The sequence below is a fragment of the Motacilla alba genome, chromosome 12 (genome assembly GCF_015832195.1).
Source record: "Motacilla alba alba isolate MOTALB_02 chromosome 12, Motacilla_alba_V1.0_pri, whole genome shotgun sequence".
Lineage (NCBI taxonomy): Eukaryota > Metazoa > Chordata > Aves > Passeriformes > Motacillidae > Motacilla > Motacilla alba.
The window spans coordinates 1980627-2002925 of record NC_052027.1 but is presented as its reverse complement, the minus strand read 5'-3'; the positions used below and the strand labels follow the sequence as shown (position 1 = coordinate 2002925).

At 44.3% G+C, this 22299-nt stretch overlaps 1 protein-coding gene across 3 annotated transcripts in view; it reads left to right on the top strand.

The window, feature by feature from the left end:
- Positions 1-22299, top strand: part of CNTN4 (contactin 4) — a 132158-nt gene that overhangs the window by 40765 nt on the left and 69094 nt on the right. For all 3 annotated transcript variants that reach the window (XM_038149088.1, XM_038149086.1, XM_038149085.1), the window contains exon 4: positions 6699-6794. In XM_038149088.1, the coding sequence (XP_038005016.1) occupies positions 6699-6794 (96 nt within the window). The remainder of the gene's footprint in view (positions 1-6698; positions 6795-22299) is intronic.

The following is a 22299-nucleotide window of genomic DNA, read 5'->3' as shown; positions in this document are numbered from 1 at the left end:
TGCCAAGATATTTACCTCTAAAACTTCTTTTTCCTTTCTTTTCTCCTTGGTGAAGTAGAAATCCCAGAGAAATTTCTGCTCTAAAGGTCAAATTAGAAAGCTTTCATCCCCAGACTTGTAAACTATTTCTCAAATCAGTGACTCTCGAAATTATTCATTAGAACACCAGCTCTTAAACTAAAATTCTATTAAGCTGTGTATCAAAGGGGTTTTATTCCAGCCCACACAGCTCTCTGGGTAGTCCTGACACACCAGCAAGGACACAGCCTGAAGAACTTCATCTCTGTAGGCTGGTGAGAGGGATGGCAGAAAACCCAGCTCTGACATCAGGTGCAGTTTTATAGAGACAGTGTTTGGGGGTGGTGGGACCAAAAATACCACCAGGCAAATCTTGGTTTTTCTGGGTGCCTGTTAGGGGCTTCCCCTTTCTCCTTTCCCTTTCCCTTTTACTTTAATTTCCTTTCCTTCCTTTTCCTTTTCCTTTTCCTTTTCCTTTTCCTTTTCCTTTTCCTTTTCCTTTTCCTTTTCCTTTTTCCTTTTCCTTTCCTTTCCCTCTTCCTTTCCCTCTCCTTCCCTTCCCTCCCTCCCTCATGGATTGAGGTGCACTGGAATCCCCTCTCCAAGACTGGGTTTATATTATTTTTTTTTTAATTTTTTCTTCAATATTATGAAATTCCCACAGTTTGTAGCCAATGGAGTGGGATTATCTTGCCAATGCCTCCCCTGCCCACCTGGCTGTGAGTTTTGTCCAGGACATGAACCTGGGAACTGTTGTACGTGGAGAGTTGTGCAAATATAATGAAAATAATTTAGGAAAGGGCATCCAAATATCCCCAGGGATATTTGGATGGAGGTTCTTTGCTCATTCTGAACCAGGAGAATTTGACCAATCCTCCCATCAGTTTTTTTTGTTGGAGATGTCATTGCCAGCCTAATCAGATTCCCTTGGGATGAGTGCTGTGCTCTTTAATAAAAGGAATAATCTTCAATTATTCCTGGATACGACCTTAAACATAACCCTAAATTTTAGATTCCTGGGATTATTTTAAAATTATAGGAGGGGTTTGAGAAGGCAAAGCCCATTATGATCTGCAAATCTCTTTAAGTCATGCTTGAAAATTGGCTCTGGGTGTTTTGGCTGTGGCTGGGTACCCAAGGGGCCTGGGCATTTCACCTGTAAGAAAGGCAATTACTCCTTACCTATGTCAATATTTCCTATTGTGTGGGTGCTTTAAAGTTCATTTAATATCAGTAAAGGTGGTATTTTGTCCACTCCAGAATACTCAAAATTGCCAGTGAATGTGTGTTAGCTTTCTAATATATCAGTTCCTAAATTATCAATCATTTTTAACCACTCCATTTTCCTGTGCCCAAAGCACAACCAAGCCTTAGGGTTAAATACCGACCTCCCATAAGATACAGACTAAAAGAACTCCTGAAGTGCTGATCCAAGGATTTGTTGCTCATCTAAGTGAAGTAGGAGTTCCCTAACCCAAGACTTATTTTTGGTACAGTGGGAATGGCCCTAAGGCATAATTCCCGGTAATTCCCAGTAATTCCCAGTTGGATGCAGAGATGTGGGTGAGTATCTGTAGTATTTACATTTTTTGAAAAAAATCCCTTCGCCCAGAATTTTTCTCCTACGAAGCTGAGAAGCCTCAGAGAAAAAAAACAAACCAATTCTTATCTCATTTGCTTCTCCTGTGTTGTGCTCACATGGAATGGGTGTAGAAATTGTTTACCCACAGGTGATTGTTTCATTAAATTCTGCCGTGAGTTGTTTTCACTCTTTGGCCAATCAGGGCCGAGCTGTGCCAAGGCTCTGGAAAGAGTCATGAATTTTTATTATTAGCTTTTTAACATTGAGTAAGTGTCCTCTCTGTAGTCTTCAGTTAGAATAATATAATATAATATAATATAATATAATATAATATAATATAATATAATATAATATAATGTGATTATAATATAATATAATGTAAAATATAACATAATAATATATACAATATAATATAACATAATACAATATAATATATTATAACATAACATATTATAACATAATATAATGTAATGTAATATAATATAATATAATATAAGCCTCCTAAAAACATAGAGTCAAATTCATCATTCCTGCCTTCATTGCAACATTCCCAGCAAATACAAAAGGTATCACCCACCCTCCTCCCTCCCTGTGCTGCTGCTGGGCACAAGCTCTGAGTTGCCCCTGCCCAGGCCCATTGGATACCTCATTTTGTAGGAATAAAGATCCCCAGGGATGCAGCTCCTGTGCTTTGGGGGCTCCCTGCTGTTCACACCAACTCAGCTGAGTGATACCAACGCTGTGTTACCAAATTTGCCTTGTAAAACTCTCTAGAGCAAGACTTTAAAGTAAAACCCAGTAACATTTTTATTTTTCTAAGCCTGTTAGCCGTGCTTTTCTTTGGCAATTAAAACCCACTGGTGTATGAAGCAGTGATTGATGTGTGTACGTTTTTGTTGGAATAGGGTAAAAGCAGAAATCGTTTCATACCAGTTAAACAGGAATAATAGGTGAAAATAGCACTGACACTGCTTTTCTAATCATTAGGGAAAAAACCCCGAGCGGTAATGACAAAGGGCTCACTAAGGGTGAGTTTTTGACAGCGTGTCATTCAAGGCACTGCACAGCAGAGCTGCCTCCCACATGATACACTCACAGAAATTGGCTTTGCAAAGGACGTGCAGACACCTGCCGCCACCAATTTGCATCGTTGACTCTTCATCTCAGTTTCTGTCATATTTTTGGGGTGGTTTTTAATAGGTCTTGCACAGAGGGGTCTCTCCTAATTGCAGCCCCGGCGTAATTACGAAGCATTTTGTGTTCTAAAAATAGGCACGTGTGGAAAAATATGAAAGCAAAGCATGGAATGGCTCCTGGGGCAGCCAAAGCCAGCAAAACAGAGCTCAGCTTTCACAAAAATAGGGATCTCTGTCACATCCCCAGTGCCCTGAGACTGGCAGGCTCCTGAGGGAAGTGATGGTGCTCCAGTTGGGTTCCTGGGGCATGCTGAGTTCAGGAGTTCTGTTATTTACATTATTTCTGTTATTCCCATTATTTGTGTTATTCCTGTTATTCCCATTATTTCTGTTATTCCCATTATTTCTCTTATTCCTGTTATTTCTGTTATTCCCATTATTTCTGTTACTCCTGTTATTCCCATTGATTCTGTTATTCCTATCATTTCTGTTATTCCCATCATTTCTGTTATTCCCATTATTTCTGTTACTCCCATGATTTCTGTTATTCCCATTATTTCTGTTATTCCTGTTATTCCCATGATTTCTGTTATTCCCATCATTCCTGTTATTCCCATCATTCCTGTTATTCCCATGCTTTATTTCATTCCCATCATTTCTGTTATTCCCATGCTTTATTTCATTCCCATCATTCCTGTTATTCCCATGCTTTATTTCATTCCCATCATTTCTGTTATTCCCATGCTTTATTTCATTCCCATCATTCCTGTTATTCCCATCATTTCTGTTATTCCCATGCTTTATTTCATTCCCATCGTTCCTGTCATTCCCATGCTTTATTTCATTCCCATCGTTCCTGTCATTCCCATCGTTTCTGATGCTGTTGCAGCCGGTAATGGCAGCTGAGGGGGCTGTGGAGCTGCCCTGCTGGGGTGCAAGTCTCCCCACCGGGACAGTCGGTGGAGCTGGAAATGATGAGGGGTTTAAATTCAGAACTCTGAGGCCAGATTTCACCCTGACCCCATCAGCAGGAGCTGGTGTGACCTTGTTTGTTTGCCCGTCCTTGTTTGTTTGCCATCTGCGGAATACTTCTTTAAAACTTTTCTTGCCTAGGAATCACTTAGAAAAAGAATGACCACATTTCATAAAGCTCAAACCCAAGCAGGTCCTGAAAAAGGAGAAAAGGCTGCGGTTCCTTTTGTTTTGCTTAGAATTGAATCTCTTTTTTTGCTATAAAGGCTGATTTTTGTAGGCAAAATTTGGGGAAATCTTCCATTACTCCGGACAACTCGGGTAATTGTTACTGTGCAAAGCCACCTGGGTTTGATGAAAGTTTCCAAATGCCGTTTGCTGAGACAAACCCCCCAGCCTTGAGGGGCTGTGGATGATTTCAGATTGCTTCAGCTTTTATCAAACCCCACAACAGGTCATTCCACGCAGCAATACCCTGCCCAAAGGGAGAAGCTGGTGGGCTGGCAGCTGCCGCTGGCTCCTGCTGGGTTTGGAGCATTTTTGGGGGATTTGGGATGTGTGGCATCACTCCCCGGTACCTGCCCAAGTCCTGGCTCTGAGCATCAAGGCAGCATTTCACAGAAAAACCTCTTGATGCCAGCAAAGCCATTCGAGGCCCCGTTAAGGGCTGGGTGTTGGTGTGTGCCTTGCACTCCAGTGCATTTCAGAGGCAGATGTCAAGGCTCTGTGCAAATATTAGCTAATTAAACCTCTTCTGAGGGACACAGCTGAAGGACCTGTCCTCAGAGATGTGCAAACTTTGTCACCGAGAGCCAAAGTGACTTTCCCAAAGTCACGCAGCTGCTTTTGAACACATCCAGCTGAAATTAAATAATACATGCAACTTTCTGCTTCTGTGGGCCTGTTCAGCTTGATTTGGAATTGATACTGTCCAGAAAGGGTTTAAAAGGCACCTTAAGTCATTCATTAAAGGAGGTGGGAGTACCTGTTACTCACAATAACCTGTCTGCATTCCCCTGCTGTATTCTCCTCTTGAAATCATTGCCAATTGCTAATTACTAATCCTTCTCTAATGCTGGGGCCACTGGAGCTCACACAATATTTTTCTGTGCTCACTGGAGCCCTCGGTTGGTATTGTGAGAATTGTTGGCAGCACATTGATCTCCTGAATTGCAAGTGTTAATAGTTCAGTTTTTCCTTTTAATCTGGTGGGTTTGTTTGGTTGGTTTGGGTTTTTATGGGCAAATAAGAACAAAAATCCTCCTCTGCTACCCAGGGTTTTTAGTTTTGGGGGCAAAGGGAGGTGGAACTCGATGGTGTTGTCACCATGGAGCTGAACCATCCTCTCTGCAAGTCAAAGATTGCAAGGTGGATCCTAAATGAAGCTCCTCACTAATAAAATCTTCATTATATCATTATTCATTCCAATTTAGGTGTTGTAAAAATAAATTTGTGGCCTTCAGAAAGCACAATCAGCCTGATGGCCTTGATCAGGCATTAGCCTTTCTTATAATCATCTCAATCTTGCTGTTTTACTCAGAGGCAGATTTGAAGTGCTTGCATGAGGCTTTGCAGGGCTGGCTCCCACAGCCTGATGGTCTGCAGAGAAGCAAGAGTGATGAATGCTCTGCTTTATCTGCTGATTTTGACCATCCTTGCAGCATTTCCTACATGTTCATCCAAGCAGAGTCTGCTTTTCCTGGTAGCAATCCTTTCCTTGTCAATATTGATGTAAAAACAGCACATTTATTCCTGCAGGCATTATTTGGGCTTTAGGCTGTTCCTCCTCCTGCAGCTGTCCTCAGAGAGGATGGGATCCAGCCTTGTGCCCGTGTGCAGTCAAAATGTATAAAAATCTGAGCACTGGCAGGTGGCCAGAGAAATGTTACAGTGGTTCCTGTAAAATTTAAAAAAAAAAATTCTTAAAACCCAAAAAAAGCTTGCAAATTTTGTATAATTTAGAAATGAAATATTATATATCTCCAATTTTTTTTTTTCTGTTTTCCTGTTGTCCTAAGCCAGAAAAGAAAGAGAGAATGGCCCATAAAGGGTTCTTTCCTAAAAAGGGAAATGAAGCAGTGACAACTTTGGATTTTATTTATTTAAATGTTTTTAAGTATGTGTGCAGAAAACATTTTTAAGAGAGGATAAAAATCAAGGCTCAGTTTTCCATCCCTGTAACCTCATAATGATGTTCCTACCAGCTCCTGCTGATAAATATTTATCACCTCTGTGTTTCCTCTGGTTCCCAACTGCACTGACAACAGGTTTGTAATTGCCAAACCAAGGCTCAGCTACGCTGGAAACAAGGGGGGAAAAAAATGAAAATTGAAATGCAGGAAATTGTAAAAGATCAGAGGCTGCCAAAGTGATTCCATGTCTTGGTGCTCCCACGAAGCAGCTGCTGGTGACAATCCTGGTGGCACTGCTGAGCTCAGAGTCACCTCCTCGCTTCACTGCAGGTCTGCTGGATTCGGTGTGCAAGGAGAGCAGGGGGAGTTGTACTTTTGCAGTGCATGGGCCCTGAGGAGAGGAGAAACAGAGAGGTGGAAGGAGGAATTGAATTTAATTTAATTAAAGCACTCTGTGGCTTAACATGCAGCTGGTGCAAGAGGCATCCTTGTGGGGAGGGAAGGGTCTCCACACGTGGGATGGCAGGGCAGCAGCAGCGAGGGAGGCAGCCTGCCTTGGCATGGAATTGCTTGTTTAAGGCAGTAATTCTTCCTAAATTCACACAACAGACCTCCCCCAGTGTTACAGGTGCTGGGGTTTTCTCCAGCTGTGTCTGTTTCTGGGGGTGAATCAGCACCTTCTCCCCTTCCAGCCTGGGGAAAGCATTTCCTGATCCTCTTGTTGATGCCCCTCGGCCTCCTGCTGCCTTACATTCCCCCCCCCGATCCCCCCAGCCCACCCTCCATGCTGATATTTGCTTTATTTCATCATTTCCCTTTTGTGATCAGCCTTTGACCGAGTTCTTTCTCTCCTGGCAGACCTGGAGAACTTCAAGACCAGGACGAGGAGCACGGTGTCCGTCCGCCAGGGCCAGGGCATGGTGCTGCTCTGTGGGCCCCCACCCCATTCTGGAGGTAAAGAGCTTTCCTTCTCTTGATTTCAGTGCCTGGCAACCAGCTGTGGGGTTTTCCTTCTCAGGGAAGGGAATTCTCAGGGTTTTTGGGAAGTTGGAAGCAGTCACCTGTGAGGCCAGGGTTGTGGCAAGGCCACCCTGGCTGAGGGGGTTCTGATGACTGGGGCAGCTCCTTGGGGGACAAATGCAGAGAAAGAGCACTCTGTGGATCTGAGGATAAACTTCAGAGAGGAACTGATGGAAACTAAAGCAATGTCTTCATATCCTGAAGGTGTTACCAAGACCTTCCTGTGCAGCCTTTCTGGTTCACGGTCTGGGTGTGTCTCCTGCTAAAAAGTTGAACTTGCTGGCAGAGCCACTTGTGTGCATCATCTTTTCATTATTTTCTCTTTTTCAAACACTGCTGGCACGATTTTTTGTGTCCTGGGTACTCAGGATGTGTCCAGATCTCACAGGGTGCTCTTTGCTTCAAAGAGGGCAGTATGAATGTTTAGAAAATACCAAAAATATCTTCCAGTTTAGCACAAACTTATTTTAATTGTGCCAGTTTGTGTCTTCCTGAGCGTGAGAGTTGCACTGCTCTGTTTGAGATGTCTTGGAGAAGGAGTGGTTCTGTGAGAATTCCTGCTGGAATTCTTGGTGTGCCTGACAAGCTCCATGTGTGTGTCCCTCCCCACCAGGACCCACACCAGCCACTGCAGCTGGCTCCTTCATCGGGAGCTGCTGTCTCTGTCAAAACAGCACAACATCTCCCGCAGATCCGTGGCCCTTTAAAGAAATCTGCAATCCTGCTTTGAGGGCTGTCCGGCCTCATCAGCTGGATGGGAATTGCCCCGTGGACCGTGTGCTGTTAGGCTGAGCTTATTGCTCAGGCAGGAGCAGAGGCTGGAGGAGCTGCTGGGCTCGTGGCTGCCCAGCTGGCAGAGCTGCCCGGGGGCTTTGTCCCCTGGGACCCTTCCCAGCCAGCAGCACTGACCCCACAGCACTGCCCACTCCTGGGGATGATGCCTCAGGTTTGGCTTTTCTGTTTTTCACATTCTGTGCTGCTTTAGTGTGCGGGTCTGAGCTTCATACCAGGGGATGGTGAGCTCTGTGCACAGAGCAGGGAGACAAAACAATTCCTGCTCCAGCTGGGCACCAAGGACAAATGATCCAAAGCTCAGCCCAGGAGCACAAACAGCGTGGGCTGGAGAGAGAAAAACAAGCAGGGTGGGACTTCCTGTTAGACACTGTGGTGCAACAGGAAAAACCTCCTCAGCTTCAAAGTGAGAAATAATCCAGCTCCTTGGAAGTGGGTAATAGGAGGAGAAAATGCAAGGACTTATTTTAGGATCTGATTAGGGCAGTGAACCCAGGTTCATCATCCTTGCAAAAAGTGCCTGATGGCATCAGTGACCACTGCTGAAACATACGACTAATTGTGGGAAAAAATATACTTTCTTCTTTTTTTTTTTTTTTTTTACTTTAGTTTCATATGTGCATTGAAAATGAAATCTGAAAAAAAAAATTAAAAAAGCAAAACTATTCAGTCTGAGAATTGCCATTGCTTTGCTGATGAGGGTATTCACTGGAATAGTAGAAGCCTGAAAAAAAAACATCCTGGCCAGGTGCTGAGAGTTGGGAAAAGAAAAATAGTAAATGAGAAGGGAATTGTTTCCTGTTAGCCATGGTGTCACTGGTTGTCTTGGGCTTAAAAATTGTGACTTTATTAAAAAGATGCTGATCAGCTCCACACCATTAACCTTTTCAGCTGTGGTTCACTCTAATCCTTTGCCACTTGGAAATATCCATTTCTGAGGAGCTGTCAGCTAAAAGTGAAGTTATGTTGGCCTACATACATTAGTTGTTGAGCTTTCTTTTTATTTTTTCTTGTTAATGATGCCCAATAAAGAGCTTCCTACTGTTCCAACGTTACAGGAAATTCATCCCGAAAATGAGTCCAAATGATGAACAAGTCCTTTCAGCACCAACAAATGGGCTGTGTACAGCTCGCACAGAACAATTTGGGCATTGCTGTGCATTGTCCCAATTTTTGGTTTGAAATGAGCTGGAAATTCAAGCCCATGGATCTGAGCTTCCCCCAGACCCCAAATGGAGATGGAATGCGCGCTCCGTGCGGCGGGGAGCCGCTGTTTGTCAGGTCACTGCCTTGTGCTGGTACATTCTGTTAAGCAGCATAATGATGTGATGGCCTCCTCTGATGAAGTGCATGCTGAGTGCCGGAGATTTGGAAAATAAATGTTCATCTGCAGCTCGGGAAGCGGCTGGGCTGGAAAGCGGAATAAATGCAAATCAAACATTTGCTTCTGCCACGTTTTCCGCGCTTGCGGCAGTGGATTCCCACCCCCCCGAGGCCAGTCCTGCTGTATTGATGACCCCTTTGTCTGCTAGAAGTTCCAGTTCTTTTCCTCTCCTATTTTTTTTTGCCTTCTCCATTTGTTCCTAACGGGCTGGTAGAAGCCTGCCTTCGTCGTTCGGATTTTTCTGAGAGAAGTACCCTGCGTGGGGAGGGTGTTCCCTCATTATTTCTGCAGCTTGTTTAATCAGAAGCCCAACAATGGCCTTGTGGCAGCCATTCTGCCCTGAAACTCCACAGAAGAAATCACTGGAGAGTAAATATTGCTCTGGGAGCGTGGCACTGGGGCCTGGGCAATAGCATGATGAGCTTCTGGTGGTGTTTAAGTGGACAAGAGGAAACAGTCAGAAATCCTAAAAGTCTGTGTGGAGCTGACATTTGGCTTTGGTTTTGGTGCAGAACACCAGGGGTCCATCGTGGCCACAGCACAAACTGGGCAGTGCCCAGTGACGGAGTCACAGAAATGGGCTTGGACATTGGAGAGGCAGCAAAGAGTTCCTGTGACTTCTTTGTTGAGTCTCCTTTAGGTACCTCAGCCTGTGCTAGGATGAGTTCTAGAATTTGGATACCAGAAGACAAAGCTCTCCTGCTTTATATTTTCAGAGCCCTGTGAGATCAACCATTGACTCTCAGAATGGTTTGGGTGGGAATGGCCCATCCAGTGCCACCCCTGCCATGGCAGGGACACCTCCCACTGTCCCAGACTGCTCCAGCCCCAGTGTCCAGCCTGGCCTTGGGCACTGCCAGGGATCCAGGGGCAGCCCCAGCTGCTCTGGGCACTTGTGCCAGGGCCTGCCCACCCTACAGGGAACAATTCTTCCCAATATCCCATCTAACCCTGCCCTTGAGCTGTCACAAGAGCAGAGCAGAGGGGAAGAATCCCCTGCTTTGACCATCTGGAGAATTTCGAGCCAAACCAGGGAAAATATCACCAAAAATGGCTTTTTTTTCTTCTGGTGTGCTTCTTTCTGTTGCATTTTTAAGGCATTTAGAAGCCATAAACTGTTTCAAAGTGTACAACAGTGTTCAAGCTAAGCTCTTAGTGGAGATGTTTTCCATCTGAGGAGCTCTGCAGGGGGAACACCTTTCCTTGTTTGCTTTTTTTTGGTGTTGTTAATCAAATTTAGCAAGGTCCATTTCTTGTTGAGATAAACTTAATTGAAACAAACAAGCAAAAAGCTCCAAAATCCAAAGCAAACACTCCCTTGTGTTTCTCAGGGCTCTGAATCTAAATTGTGGTTTAAAGGGGATAAGCCTGGGAAGTATTTGGAGGTCACTGTCCTTTTAACTTTATCTCCAGATTTTAAGATAAAATATTCTTTTGTGCCAAATAGTTATTTTCATTTAACTCTGTGTGAGCTGAGTCATTAGCTGCCACTTTTATTAGATTCATTTGATAGTCAGGGCAGCGTTAGTTAACATTTTAACAACTACAGTTTTCAAATTCCTTCTAGCATCCCTGGCATTTCGTTGTGAGTCCAGAGGCTAAAAAAATACAGTGCTGGAAAGGATTTTCTACTTGACAGGCTGGTAGCACACTCTTCCTCATGCAGAACAAACAGGTCTGGAAATCCTTCCCTCCCTTCTCTGGGAAGATAAATGAACTTGTCTTTAGGATTTCTCTCCCCCCCTTCCTGCGAGTTTCTCGTGGTTCATCTTCAGAAAGATCTATAACCATGTTCTCATGACATTTGCCTTGCAGCCTCGTGGGAAAAGCCTGTGGAGATGGAGCTCTCCAAGTGCTGTGAGAAACGCTGAGTGCACTCAGAGGGCTGCCGAAAGTGATCTCTCAATTACTGGATTATTTGAATTCCGTGCTCTCGCTGCAGTCCCTGGCGGTGTGTCCTGCTCTGGGCTCTGCTCATTCCCCCCCTCACCACAGCTGGAGCACATCTGTTCTCACTCCCGATCCAGCTCAGTCATCTGGGCAAGAAATCAACCAGCTGATGGCTTTTTTAGGTAACAAAGGGCTCAGCTGGGAACCCGCTGGAGTTATAGGATTTGTCTTCTCCTGTAGACACATCCTCTGAAGTTCCTGCTGACCCTGGAACTGAATCTCCCCAAGAACTCCTCTCTCTGAACCTCAGTTCTTCAGACACTTTGTCCCTCTGCTTCTTTCTGTCCTTCCTGGTGGCTGTGTCCCCTTGAGTGAACAAAGGCAGGATTTCAAGGAAAATCGGTTTTCTGTCTCTGCAGTGCCCGTGTTCTCAATGCACTTGGAAAATTCCATTTTCCCAAAGAGGAGGAGATTCATTAAAGCTCAGTTGTTCCCATAATTCTTTCCTATCTGATGCCATCACTGCTGATGGAAACCCGGCCATGGATGGGAACACATCCGTGTCTGTGAGCTGAGCTGTTGACAGAGAATTATTCCCACATCTTTTCACAGATTGGATGCATTCAGGTTTTCTCATTCTCTCCTGCCTTTCTTTCCCTGCCGGTATCCAGGAAAACTTTTAGTTCTGTTGCACAGCTTAATCAAGTAGAACTAACTAAATTTTAGCATTTGACAGAGGAGATGGCAATTCTGATCCCATCTCAATCCCAGCCTTTCATGCTGCACAGGCAGGAGTGAAGTGTGGACACCAAAGGCGTTTGCAGAAAGCACTTTACAGATTCCAGTGCTGCTAAAACCACTCCTGGGCACAGGAATCATTAGTGGCTGCTCACTTGTCTGCTCACGTTTTCTCTCCTTTAATTGTTATTGTTTTAAAGGGGTGATGGACACTTCTTGGGCTGGGAACAGTGAGGGTCTTTGGGCTGTCGGGGTGGCTGATGGCCTCCAGTGGGATGAATGGTTTGGGAGGTTTGTCCTGTGAATAATCCATCCCACAAATCATGCCTCATGTTTGTACAGCCCCCACCACACAGTGCAACGAGGAAGGGCAGCAAACCTGGGAAAAATCAGAAGAGTGCAGGAGGAAAAAGGCAATTATCAGGCATTTTTACACCATGATCAGCAAATGGAGCATAGCAGGATCCTGGAGCTTTTAATGTCCTCACTCCACTACAGCAGCCTTAACGTTCAGCCTTTATTTTGCTGTTTCTTTCAGTATGGGATGCCCAGAGCTTTTGAGAAATGTCAGTTTTACAGAATCTCTATTCCCAGTTCCCCCTTGCCAGGCAGGATGTCAAAGGGCTGAGCTCCCCCTGTTACTCCTTATTAAAGGATTGATGGTCTCTCCTCTTTCTCTGCTGTGTTAATGTCTTTAGAAGTCTTTGCTGCTTGGTCAGATTTGGTTCCAATTAGTGAGAAGCTAATTTAGAGAGGAGCCTCGCACACATGGGTGGGCACCGTGGCTGTAAAAGTTCCATTTCTCCAGGAAACCAAGCAAAAAATCTGCTAAGCTGGTTGGAAGTTGGTTCAGCTATTTGTCAGCAGGCTGCAGGGTTACTGGGCAGCCTGTCATGGATCACTCCCAAGGCTGGAGGGAAAATCTGAGCAGGTAAACTCTCCCTTGGGGCTGGGAAAAGCAAAGAAAAAGGAGGCAGGGAAATATTTTCCCATTAGGGACGGTCAGTGACGGATTTGAGGTATGTGACTGTGCTGTTGGGTTGGTGTTGGAGCATCAGGAGGGGCTGCAGACCTGCCTGGGTTGGGGGGTAGGTGTTAAACTTTGTTTTCTGTAGATAATTCTGCTTGGAGGATGCAGGGAGGGACAGAGGGGAGGCACCGTTCCCAAAAAAAACCCAGGAAAATGCCCCAGCAGGGTGGTGTTCCCATGAGCTGGGGCTGCACAGCTCACAGCTGACTTTCCTGGAGTGGGAAATTCCAGCAGGAATTCCCAGGAGGGGGATGCAGGATGAGTGCTGGAGATGTGTGGGAGGTGGAAGAGACCATGAGGAGAGCAAAGGATGCAGAAAAATACCTGAACCTGTCACCAGCTTTTCCCCTTAATAGTGACTGCCACCCCCATGTCCCCAAAAGCAGGAACATTCCCCTGTCTGAAGTGTCAGCACCCTAAAAGTGCTTTCCAGAGCATGAACAGCTGAGCTCAGAAAGCGTCTGAGGGATTGATCCCAGGCCAAGATCCAGAAAACAACTTCCCAACGCTTCCAACTGCTGCAGTTTGTCTCCTACTCCTGAAGGCTGCATCTGAGCAGCCTGGCAGCATTTCTGCCAAAAAATTCCCTCAAAATTCAGCCCAAATTTCCCTCCAGGTGTCTCTCTCCATCACAGGGAGTGGGTGAGTCACACCCTGGGTGTCTGTAATTCATCTGTGTGTGGCTCCGTGTGATGGAGATTATTACAGTTCAGCAAAAATGGGGTTCATTAAACTTAAAATCAGGCATATGAAACTCTCATTTAAATAAAAAGTGATTGAGAATGGTAACTTCCATTTAAAGTGCATCTCCCATCATTTATTTTTTATGCTCTGCCACAGTCACCGTTTAAATTATTAAAAGCAAGAAGTAAAAAGCTTCTCAGGAGATAGAAATGGATTAGATTAAAATTAATCTGACATAATCCTTTCTGTAAAACTGCTGATTCAGTTTGTGCACAAGTTTATCAACATATTTGAGGATGAAGGATAAGGATAAATTCTCCTCTAATTTGGGAGTGCTTTGGTTTGATATTTCTGACAGCACAGGGAACACACAGAGCTCTCTTAATTGAGAGATTTATGAAATTACAAATATTTCTTACAGCACAAATGCCAAGCTCATCACAGATTTACACTCATTTAAGCACCTGAGGTGGTGAGTGGGATCTGCCTCATTTCAGCTGGGATGAATTTTGAGGTGCAAGAAATAGGGGCTGGGTCCAGAACAGAGCCAGATTTTCAGCTGGCACGTGTCACTTGTCACCTGCAGAGTCAGCTCCCCCAGCATTCCCTTTTTTGTGCCCCAGGTGGGTGGCAAGGACACAGGAGGAGGTCTGGGGTCTGTAACTGGAAGGGAAGAGGCTCAGCCCTCCACTAAAGACCTTGGAAACAGGGAAATAATAAGGAACACGGCGTTAATGGATTTTTTATTTATCAGTGACAGCTCGTGACATCTTTAAAAAGAAATCATCTGCGAGCCAGTGGTGTGGTTTATTCCCTGTTTGGTTGCAGTCAGCACTAAATGAAGATTGAAATGGGATTGAGAGGGGGTAGGGCTGGCAGGGTTTGGCTAAAGATGAGTGAAATCTGTCTGACAGAACCCAGTCAATAGTGTTTGTAGTGAGCTGTGACATATTGTGATGTCTTTATGAACTAAATTAGAGATCAGAGTCCTGCTCCCAGGCTCTGCCAACCCTATCCCTCCACACCCAGCTCTGCTGGCCTCTGCAAAGCCCTCGGAGGCAGCCAGGGATGCAGAATGTGCCCAGTGGCACAAACACAGCACTGATGTGTCTGTCAAATTTGGGGTTCCACGCCCTTGGGTGCACTTTGTTCTGCTTTGTTGGAGCCCCCATTCCTATGGGCTGATGTTTTGTTGTTGAAAAATCAGTGGGGGTGTTGGTTTGGGCATTTTCTGTTACCTCATGCACGTGGTTGCACCTAAAAATGCAACCGTGACGTGTTTAAATACAATAAATGTGCAACCACGATGATGTTTGCAGCTGGTAGATATCAAAGCATGTTATTATGACACTAAACACTGATTATCTATCAAATAAATGAAGAGAATGGTTTTTCCCTCTGTGCTACAGGCAAGTGCCCTACAGGCCATACCCCCTCAGGCTGTTTGGGCAGATGTTTCAGCCTTGGAGTGGATCATAATTTTAATTCATTGCAGTAAGAAAATTCCTCTGCAACCAACATTTATTTTTTTTTTTAGAGGGTTGATCTAATCTCTTACAACTACAGATCAAAGGTAGTGAAAGCTGGTATTAAAGGATTAGCTAGGTCACATTGAAATATGTTTTAAAACAAGCCCAGGGACCTTTAGCTTTTCTGAAGCTAGTGCACACACACAAAAAGGATTTTTAGGCTAACTCTCTGTGACTTTAAACAAAAAACCAACTGGTGGATTAAATCTGTGAGTCATTCCTTCAGGTGATGTGGGGAGCACTTTATGTAACACCAGCCTGGAGAATATCAGCAGCGACTGAATCTCTCACAGCACCAATCCAGAGCAGAAGGTAAATTCGGTGTATGCACTGCTTGTGCACATGCCCAGCTTCCTGTGTTTGTATTCTGGTTTGATGGTTGCTTAAAGGAAATTAGCAGCTTCAGCCCAGGCTCCTTTTCATCCTTTTCCCTGGCTGATCTCTCCTGTTTCCATGTGGCAGGGGTGCTTTCTCTCTGGCTCTCAGGTGCAGATGAGCGTTTCTTTGCAAAGATGGTGATGCCACTCTCTGGGCCTTACCAAGCCATTCTTCCTTTTTTATTACCCGAATTTCCTCATTGAAATGAGCTTAGAGAGAGAGAATCACCCAGCTGATCCCTGCTGGGGTGAGCCTGACTCCAGAAACTTCAGTTTAAATGGGAAGGGCTTGGGAGTGGCATCAAACCCAGTCCTGGTTCACCACTCCCAGCGAGCACCAGAGCTGCCCCCGGAGGTATCAGAGTGATAAACACCCCTGGGGCTGGTGGTGCCTTTTCCTTCCAGGCAAGACTGGCTGGAAATGTCTGTAGGACAAGTTTGAAAAGCTTGTCAGACAAAAACCATCAGGTTTCTCCCCAGAGCAGCCAGGCTGTGCTCGATGGGGGGGTGGCTGTGCCCAGCTGATGCTGTTGAAACAGGTTTTGTGTCTCACTGGAGCAAATGCCCCCGTGCAGGAGCTCATCTGATGGTGTTTTCTATTCCCAGAGATAAGGATTTGTGTTGATTTTCCTCCCTCTGGGTTCAGGTTGCCCAGTGGCTCCGTGCAATCATGGTTAGTGCTCACAGCCATCCACAGCTGCCTGGCACAGATAAGCCAGGCCTGCTGTGTGCAGCCAAAAATGGAACTGCTTTAGGCAGCCACAGGCTGGAGATGCACCAGATACAGGGGTATTGATTAGGCTTCAGCTAATGGAGACCTCTTGCCCTTTTAATTACCCAGAGCTGGGCAGTCGAGAGGCTGGGAGGCAAACACAGCACTGAAAATTGCTGTGACAATGGATCTAACACAGAATTTGGGTCATTTTGTGCATTTTTCTTGTTCTTACAAACTTCTGACAGCACATTTCTCTGTTGCCTGGCTGCTGAGTAACTGTGTCCTCAGATTTGGCATAGCTGAGGGTTCATCCAAACGTGTTTTATTAACTTTAGATTAATCTTGTTCATTATTTATCATTCTTGTTATTAAAACCTGCATTTGAGGCCCGGAGCTGTGGTGTGGTGTAGCTGGGCAGCAGAGCTCAGACTCAAAGGGAGAATTACCAGGTGATTTTTTTTTGTCCAGGCCGATTTCCTTAAATTGTTCTGCAATTATCTAAGACTGGAAGATAAAAAATTGATCCAGGGGTGCTGGCAGGGCAGTGGAACTGTCTGTAGCCCCACAAAAAAAAAAGGGCAGTGCATAATTCATGTAGCTTTAACATTAAAATAAAACTGTGAAAGAGGAAAATGGTCAAAACTCCAGGGATGGCAGGGGACTGGAGTGTGTGGAGAGGAGCCTGGCAGGGCTGGGAAGGGCCGTGACCACAGAGAGCTGTGCCAGGGGTTTGATTTTCCTGGATAATTCCCTTTTTTCCTTCCCCCAGAGTGCTCTGCCAGGGGCTGGTGGCCCTTGGAGCCTTCTGTCCTGCTCACATTTTGTGATTCACAGGGCTGTGGGTGTTGATTGCTCAATCAAATCACAGTGAAATTTGCAATTATGGAATTCAAATTACGAGTATCCCCTACAAGCAGTTGGAAGATTTTAATAAGCAAATTGAGAATACAGCTCAGGTTCACAGGACACTCATCAGATAATCAGTTCAGCTCTAGCTTTGCCCAAATTTGCTGTAACCTTCACTTATGAGCAGTTTAAACACCAAGAAATGGGAGCAATCAGAGCAAAAAAAAAAACCCCAGCAGGCTGCAAATTATCCACCAAAAATCATTTTTCTATGAAGTTTATACAACAACAGTGGGCATGGCTGGGGGTTGTACAACAAAATGTTATTATAGCAATTGGATATATTAAAAAAAAAGGGCAGGTGGGAATGTTTGGCACAAGAACACACCCAGAGGCAAGAAATTTGTCAGTGCTAAATCACCTGAAAGCAACGTGCAGAATCCTCCTGAGCATCACCTGCAGTGCAATGGTTGAGGGAACAGCTTCTCTCCAGGAAAAACTTCCCTGCTGCTGTTGGCTCTGTCTGGGAATGGCCGGGAGCAAAACAGGCAGGAAAAGTTCAGCACTTCCCATCCTGGAAAAAAGAAATGGATTTTGAAAAAAAAAAAATTTGAACAGGCATAATTTTACAGAAGTACGTTCTGTAAAAAAAAAAAAATTGAATTATGAAAAAAAAATTAAAACAGCCATAAATTTACAGGAGTGCATTCTCCAAAAAATAAAAATTGAATTTTGTAAAAAAAATTAAAACAGCCATAAATGTACAGAAGTTCATTTTTCAAAAAATAAAAATTGAATTTTGAAAAAAAAAATTAAAACAGCCATAAATGTACAGAAGTGCATTCTGCAAAAAATAATTGAATTATGAAAAGCAAATTTTAAAACAGCCATAATTTTTTAGAAGTGCATTCTAGAAAAAAAAAAATTGAATTTTGAAAAAAATATAGAAACCAGCCATAAATGTACAGAAGTGCATGATCAAGGGAAGTGCCAACCAAGCACTCCGAGCTGTGCTCACTCCATCTGGATTTAAATTGTTTCTAGCAGGGGATGAGCCTCACCTCTCCTTTCAAAATGTCTCAAAATTAATTAATGTTTCAGTCATAGTTTGGGTTGTTTGGGGCAGCTTAAAGGGAGGATTTTATAATTTCCTTAATTTCATGTTTTTCTGTTACCATGTGTAAAGAAACATCATTTTTGTGCATCATGGCTTACAGAAAACCTTCTGTTTTCCCCTGAAAATCAGTTCCCACCTGTCCAGCTGGAGAGTGACAGAGTGGGTGATAAGGTGGGAATTATAGCAATCACTGAGGATTGGATTAATCCCTGTAACTTTCAGCAAAGCCTATAAAAATAATAGTGTATTGTACCCACACTGTTCTTATTAAAAATGATAAATGGCCCCCACTTTTTGCCTAATGCTGATCCCAAAATTTCATTTTTCTCCTCAGCTTTATGGCTGCCATAATCTTGATATTTTAATAGCTTTGCCCATAATAGCCACAGAGACCTTTTTAAGTGGCAGCCCTGACTTTATGGAAGAGACTTTAAAAAAAAAATCAAGAAGAGTTTCTTCTGCTTAGAGGCAAAATATGTGCACATCCCAGGAGGGGCAAGAGAGAAATGTTATTTTGGAAAAGCACAGGCCTAAGTTAATAATTACTCAGAATTTCTGTGCAGCTTTCACTATAGATAATGGAAATGAAGAAAAATAAGGTTACAACATGTCCTGGGCCTGTGCAGGGGATGACCAGGCAGGTGCTCTGGGATTGCAGCTCGTGGAGTTTCTCCTCTCCTGTAAAAACAGCAAATTCAGGTCAGAAACTGAGGAATAGTCTACGCTGGGGAGATCTGCTGTAAAGGGGAAATGAAGAGCGTGGAAAATAGGCAAAAATCACAGGAAAAGGACCCCAAATTAGACAGGAGAAGTTTGTAACGGATTCCTCCAGGAATCAGAGGCTGATGTGGGATTGGAGAGCCACGGATTGCCCGTTGCTGCTGGTTCCTCGTGCTCCAAGGCTCCGTGCTGCTGGCTTTGGGAAACCTTTCCATCCCCAGGAGCCAGCCCGGGCTGTGTGTGAAGTGTCTGTTTGCTCAGGAGTTACAGATTGCCTGTGGGATGTGAGCTGCCTGTCACTTCCACAGCAATTAGAGAGGCAGACCTTATCAAAAGGAGCCTGTCAGGTTGGAGGAGCCATAAATATTGCACCAGGATCTCTCAGGAAATCAAAGGCAGTGGGAGGGAGTATTTATTTACATGTTGCTACACAAGCAGAAGCACTTAGAGATGCTCCACTCTGTGCTGCTCCCTGGGCTCGATGTTCCGTGAGTCCCATGGGGTTTGAGAGGGGGAGAGAGGAGGAATTAGCCAGTTTTAAATGTTACAGAGCAGTGATGGACTGCTCCTAATGTCCTGTTCTGTCTCGTTTGGGCAGCTGGATCTCTCTGGCACTGGTGGGAAGGCAGAGCTGCACATTCAGACCTTTACTGTGTTCCAAATTAGCAGAGTTTGAGGGTGGCTTGGGGGGGGATTCCAATGTTTTGCCCTCTAGAAATGGGTCTCCTGTAGTCCCCTCTGCACTGGGTTCCTCATTTTTTTCCTAGGTGATAGTTTTCTAAAAAAGGTTGCAGGATACCCATCCTATATTTAGTCTGCTTGAATTTGCCAAGGAAAATTATGTCAAGCAAATCTAATTTGCTTTCATAGGATAACTGGTTTTTTGGTTAAAGCAGAGAGTGGTACTTTTTACTTTGTGAGGGATCCCAGCTCATCATTTGTTCCCGTCTTTGATCAGATCTCCTCCTCTTGCCCAGCCTCCTGTGCCCTCCTTACCCCGGGCTTCCAACCCTTAAATATTGTTCAGAAATATATTTTAAAGATCTTTAAATATTATATAGCAATAACGGAGTGCTCCTAACATGCAGTTCTGTCTCATTTGGGCAGCTGGATCTCTCTGGCATTGATAGGAGGGCACAGCTGCACCTTCAGACCTTTACTATGTTCCTCAGTTTTATGCAGCCAAATTAACAGAGTTTGAAGGTGGCTTGGGGGGATTTCAATGTTTTTCCCTCCAGAAATGGGTCTCCTTCAGTTCCACCATTTTGGAGGGATCCCAGCTCATCCATTTGTTTCTCTCCTTGGTCACACCTGCTCCTCTTGCCCAGCCTCCTGTGCCCTGCTTGCCCAGGGCTCCCAGCCTGGCCCTCAGCTCCAGTGACAGAATTATCCCAGACTTTTTAACTGAGGCAGAGCCTGGGGAAAGCCCCTACAATGATTATAGGGCTGGAAAGTCTTGAAGATGCCAGCACGAGGGCTCTCAGTGGCTCTCACCAGCAAAGAGATGAGAACTCCTTAAGCCAAAGGCATCATTAGCCCACAAGCACAGAAGCACAGACCACAGTGAAAATATTTAACCTGGAAATTAGAAGGTTTTTAGCAATTAAAGTGATACTGGCTCGCAGAGAAAAGCAGGAGCCCTTTCTGGGGTGTAATTACACCTGTGAGACCTCCTGGGGGAGGCTAGGAGGGACAGGCATTGATCCAGAAATTCCCTCCCCACTGTTTTTGTGTGGTCAGGTCAGCATTTCCACTTTCTGAGAATTGCAGAGCTCAGAGGGCTCTGGTGGAAACCTTGGTGCGAAGAGTCACTCCAATTTCAACACCTCTGTGCATCCCAGGGCAGGGATGTTGATTTGCCTGGTGCTGGCTGGTTCTGGAGGAGCAAGATAATTGTTCACCAAGAGTAAATTAAAAAAAAAAAAAACAAAAACAACAAACTTAACTACTTGCAGAAAATAATAAGCTGGCTGGGAAGTGGCACCTTGTTTGCTCTGAGTATCCTCTCGACATCAGCATGAGGTTCCTTCTAATGAGATGCACATGTGTAAATATGATGATTAGATATTCCCTCATAAACAGAATTATCATGCCTTTCTGGAAGTCTAAGCAGGCATTTTCGAGTCCTGTTGTTACAAATAAATAAATAAAGGCCAAAAGGCTGCATCCAGCCTCTTCTGGCTGGGAACAGTGGGACGTGAGGGCAGAATATATTTTCCAAAGTACCTAATGGTAGCTGAGGTCAATTGCAGCCACGACTCATTAGAGTATTAAAACAAGAATGTGATTTTTAGTGTAATTAGTGTTCCCTTAGAAAACTGCAGCAGTCTTGTATCCACTGCAGGCTCTTTGAGTGTGTTGGGGCATTTGGCTCAGGCAGATAGAACAGGGTTAGACTGCATTAACCTCACTCACAGCCTCTGCAACGTCTCTCACTTCTTCTTTATGGCTCAAATAACTTCCAAAGACGCCTTATAAAACACAGAGCCCTGTCTAATTAGTCACAGAGAAGATTACAGCTGCTTAATTTAGTGTTCAGTTTTCTGCTGATTCAGAAATTGCTGAGGAATAAAGCATCCAGTGGGTGATAACACAGCTCGGCACATCCTCCTCACAACTGGCTTTAAGGGGGGAAAAAATTAATTAGGGAGGATGAAAGCAGAGCCATGGGCAGGCTGGAATGTTCACGACAAAAAGGTGAGATTCCTGTGAAATGCATTTTATTCTGGATGAAGTTGAAGGAGTAGCAGGAATATCAGATCCGTGTGTGGGATTGGAAGCGTCGCAGCTGGAAATTTGCATTTGGAGTGGTGCCTTTTTCTCTGGTCCTAAAAATATGAGCCCGACAGAGTTAGGGTGATAAAAGGGGCACCTTGACGTAAGGAGCCTTAAGTGCACAAATTCAGTAGGTGGAAAAGGCTGAGGATGCACCCCGCTCATGACTTCTGTTCAATTCTTATAGATTCTGCAAATTAGCATATCTGACAAGAACGCCCCAATTAGGGACTGCCTGGTGAATTGATCCCCCCAGTTCTGGTACCTCCTCCCTCAGATGAGATCTAGGCCCTGTTCACAAAAATTTGTCTTGAAAAGCTGTTTTCAGCCTTGGTTTCTAAGGAGAGCCAGGACAGCACAGGGATCCTGGAATTTGTTTTGTCTTTCTGCCTAGGAAAGCATTGAAGCTAAGCTATGATAAAAAGCTACAAATATATGCATAGAGAGTACAGAGAATATTTGAAACAAAAAAAGGTAAATACCAAACTGGCATCCGAGAATACAGAGAAGATAAAAAGGTAAAATCCAAAACAGAGCATATAAAAAAACCAAACCAAACCACAAACATATATATCAGGGAATATAGAGAAGATAAAAAGGTAAAAACCAAAATGGCATCAGAGAATATATAAAAGAAAAAAAAGGTAAGAACCAAAACAGAGCATATAAAAAAACCAAACCAAAACCCAGACATATATATCAGAGAATATAGAGAAGAAAAAACGTAAAAACCAACAGGGCATCAGGGAATATAGAGAAGATAAAAAGGTAAAAACCAATACAGCATCAGAGAATAGAAAAAAAAAAAAGAAAGAAAAAAAAGAGTACAGAGAATATGTGAA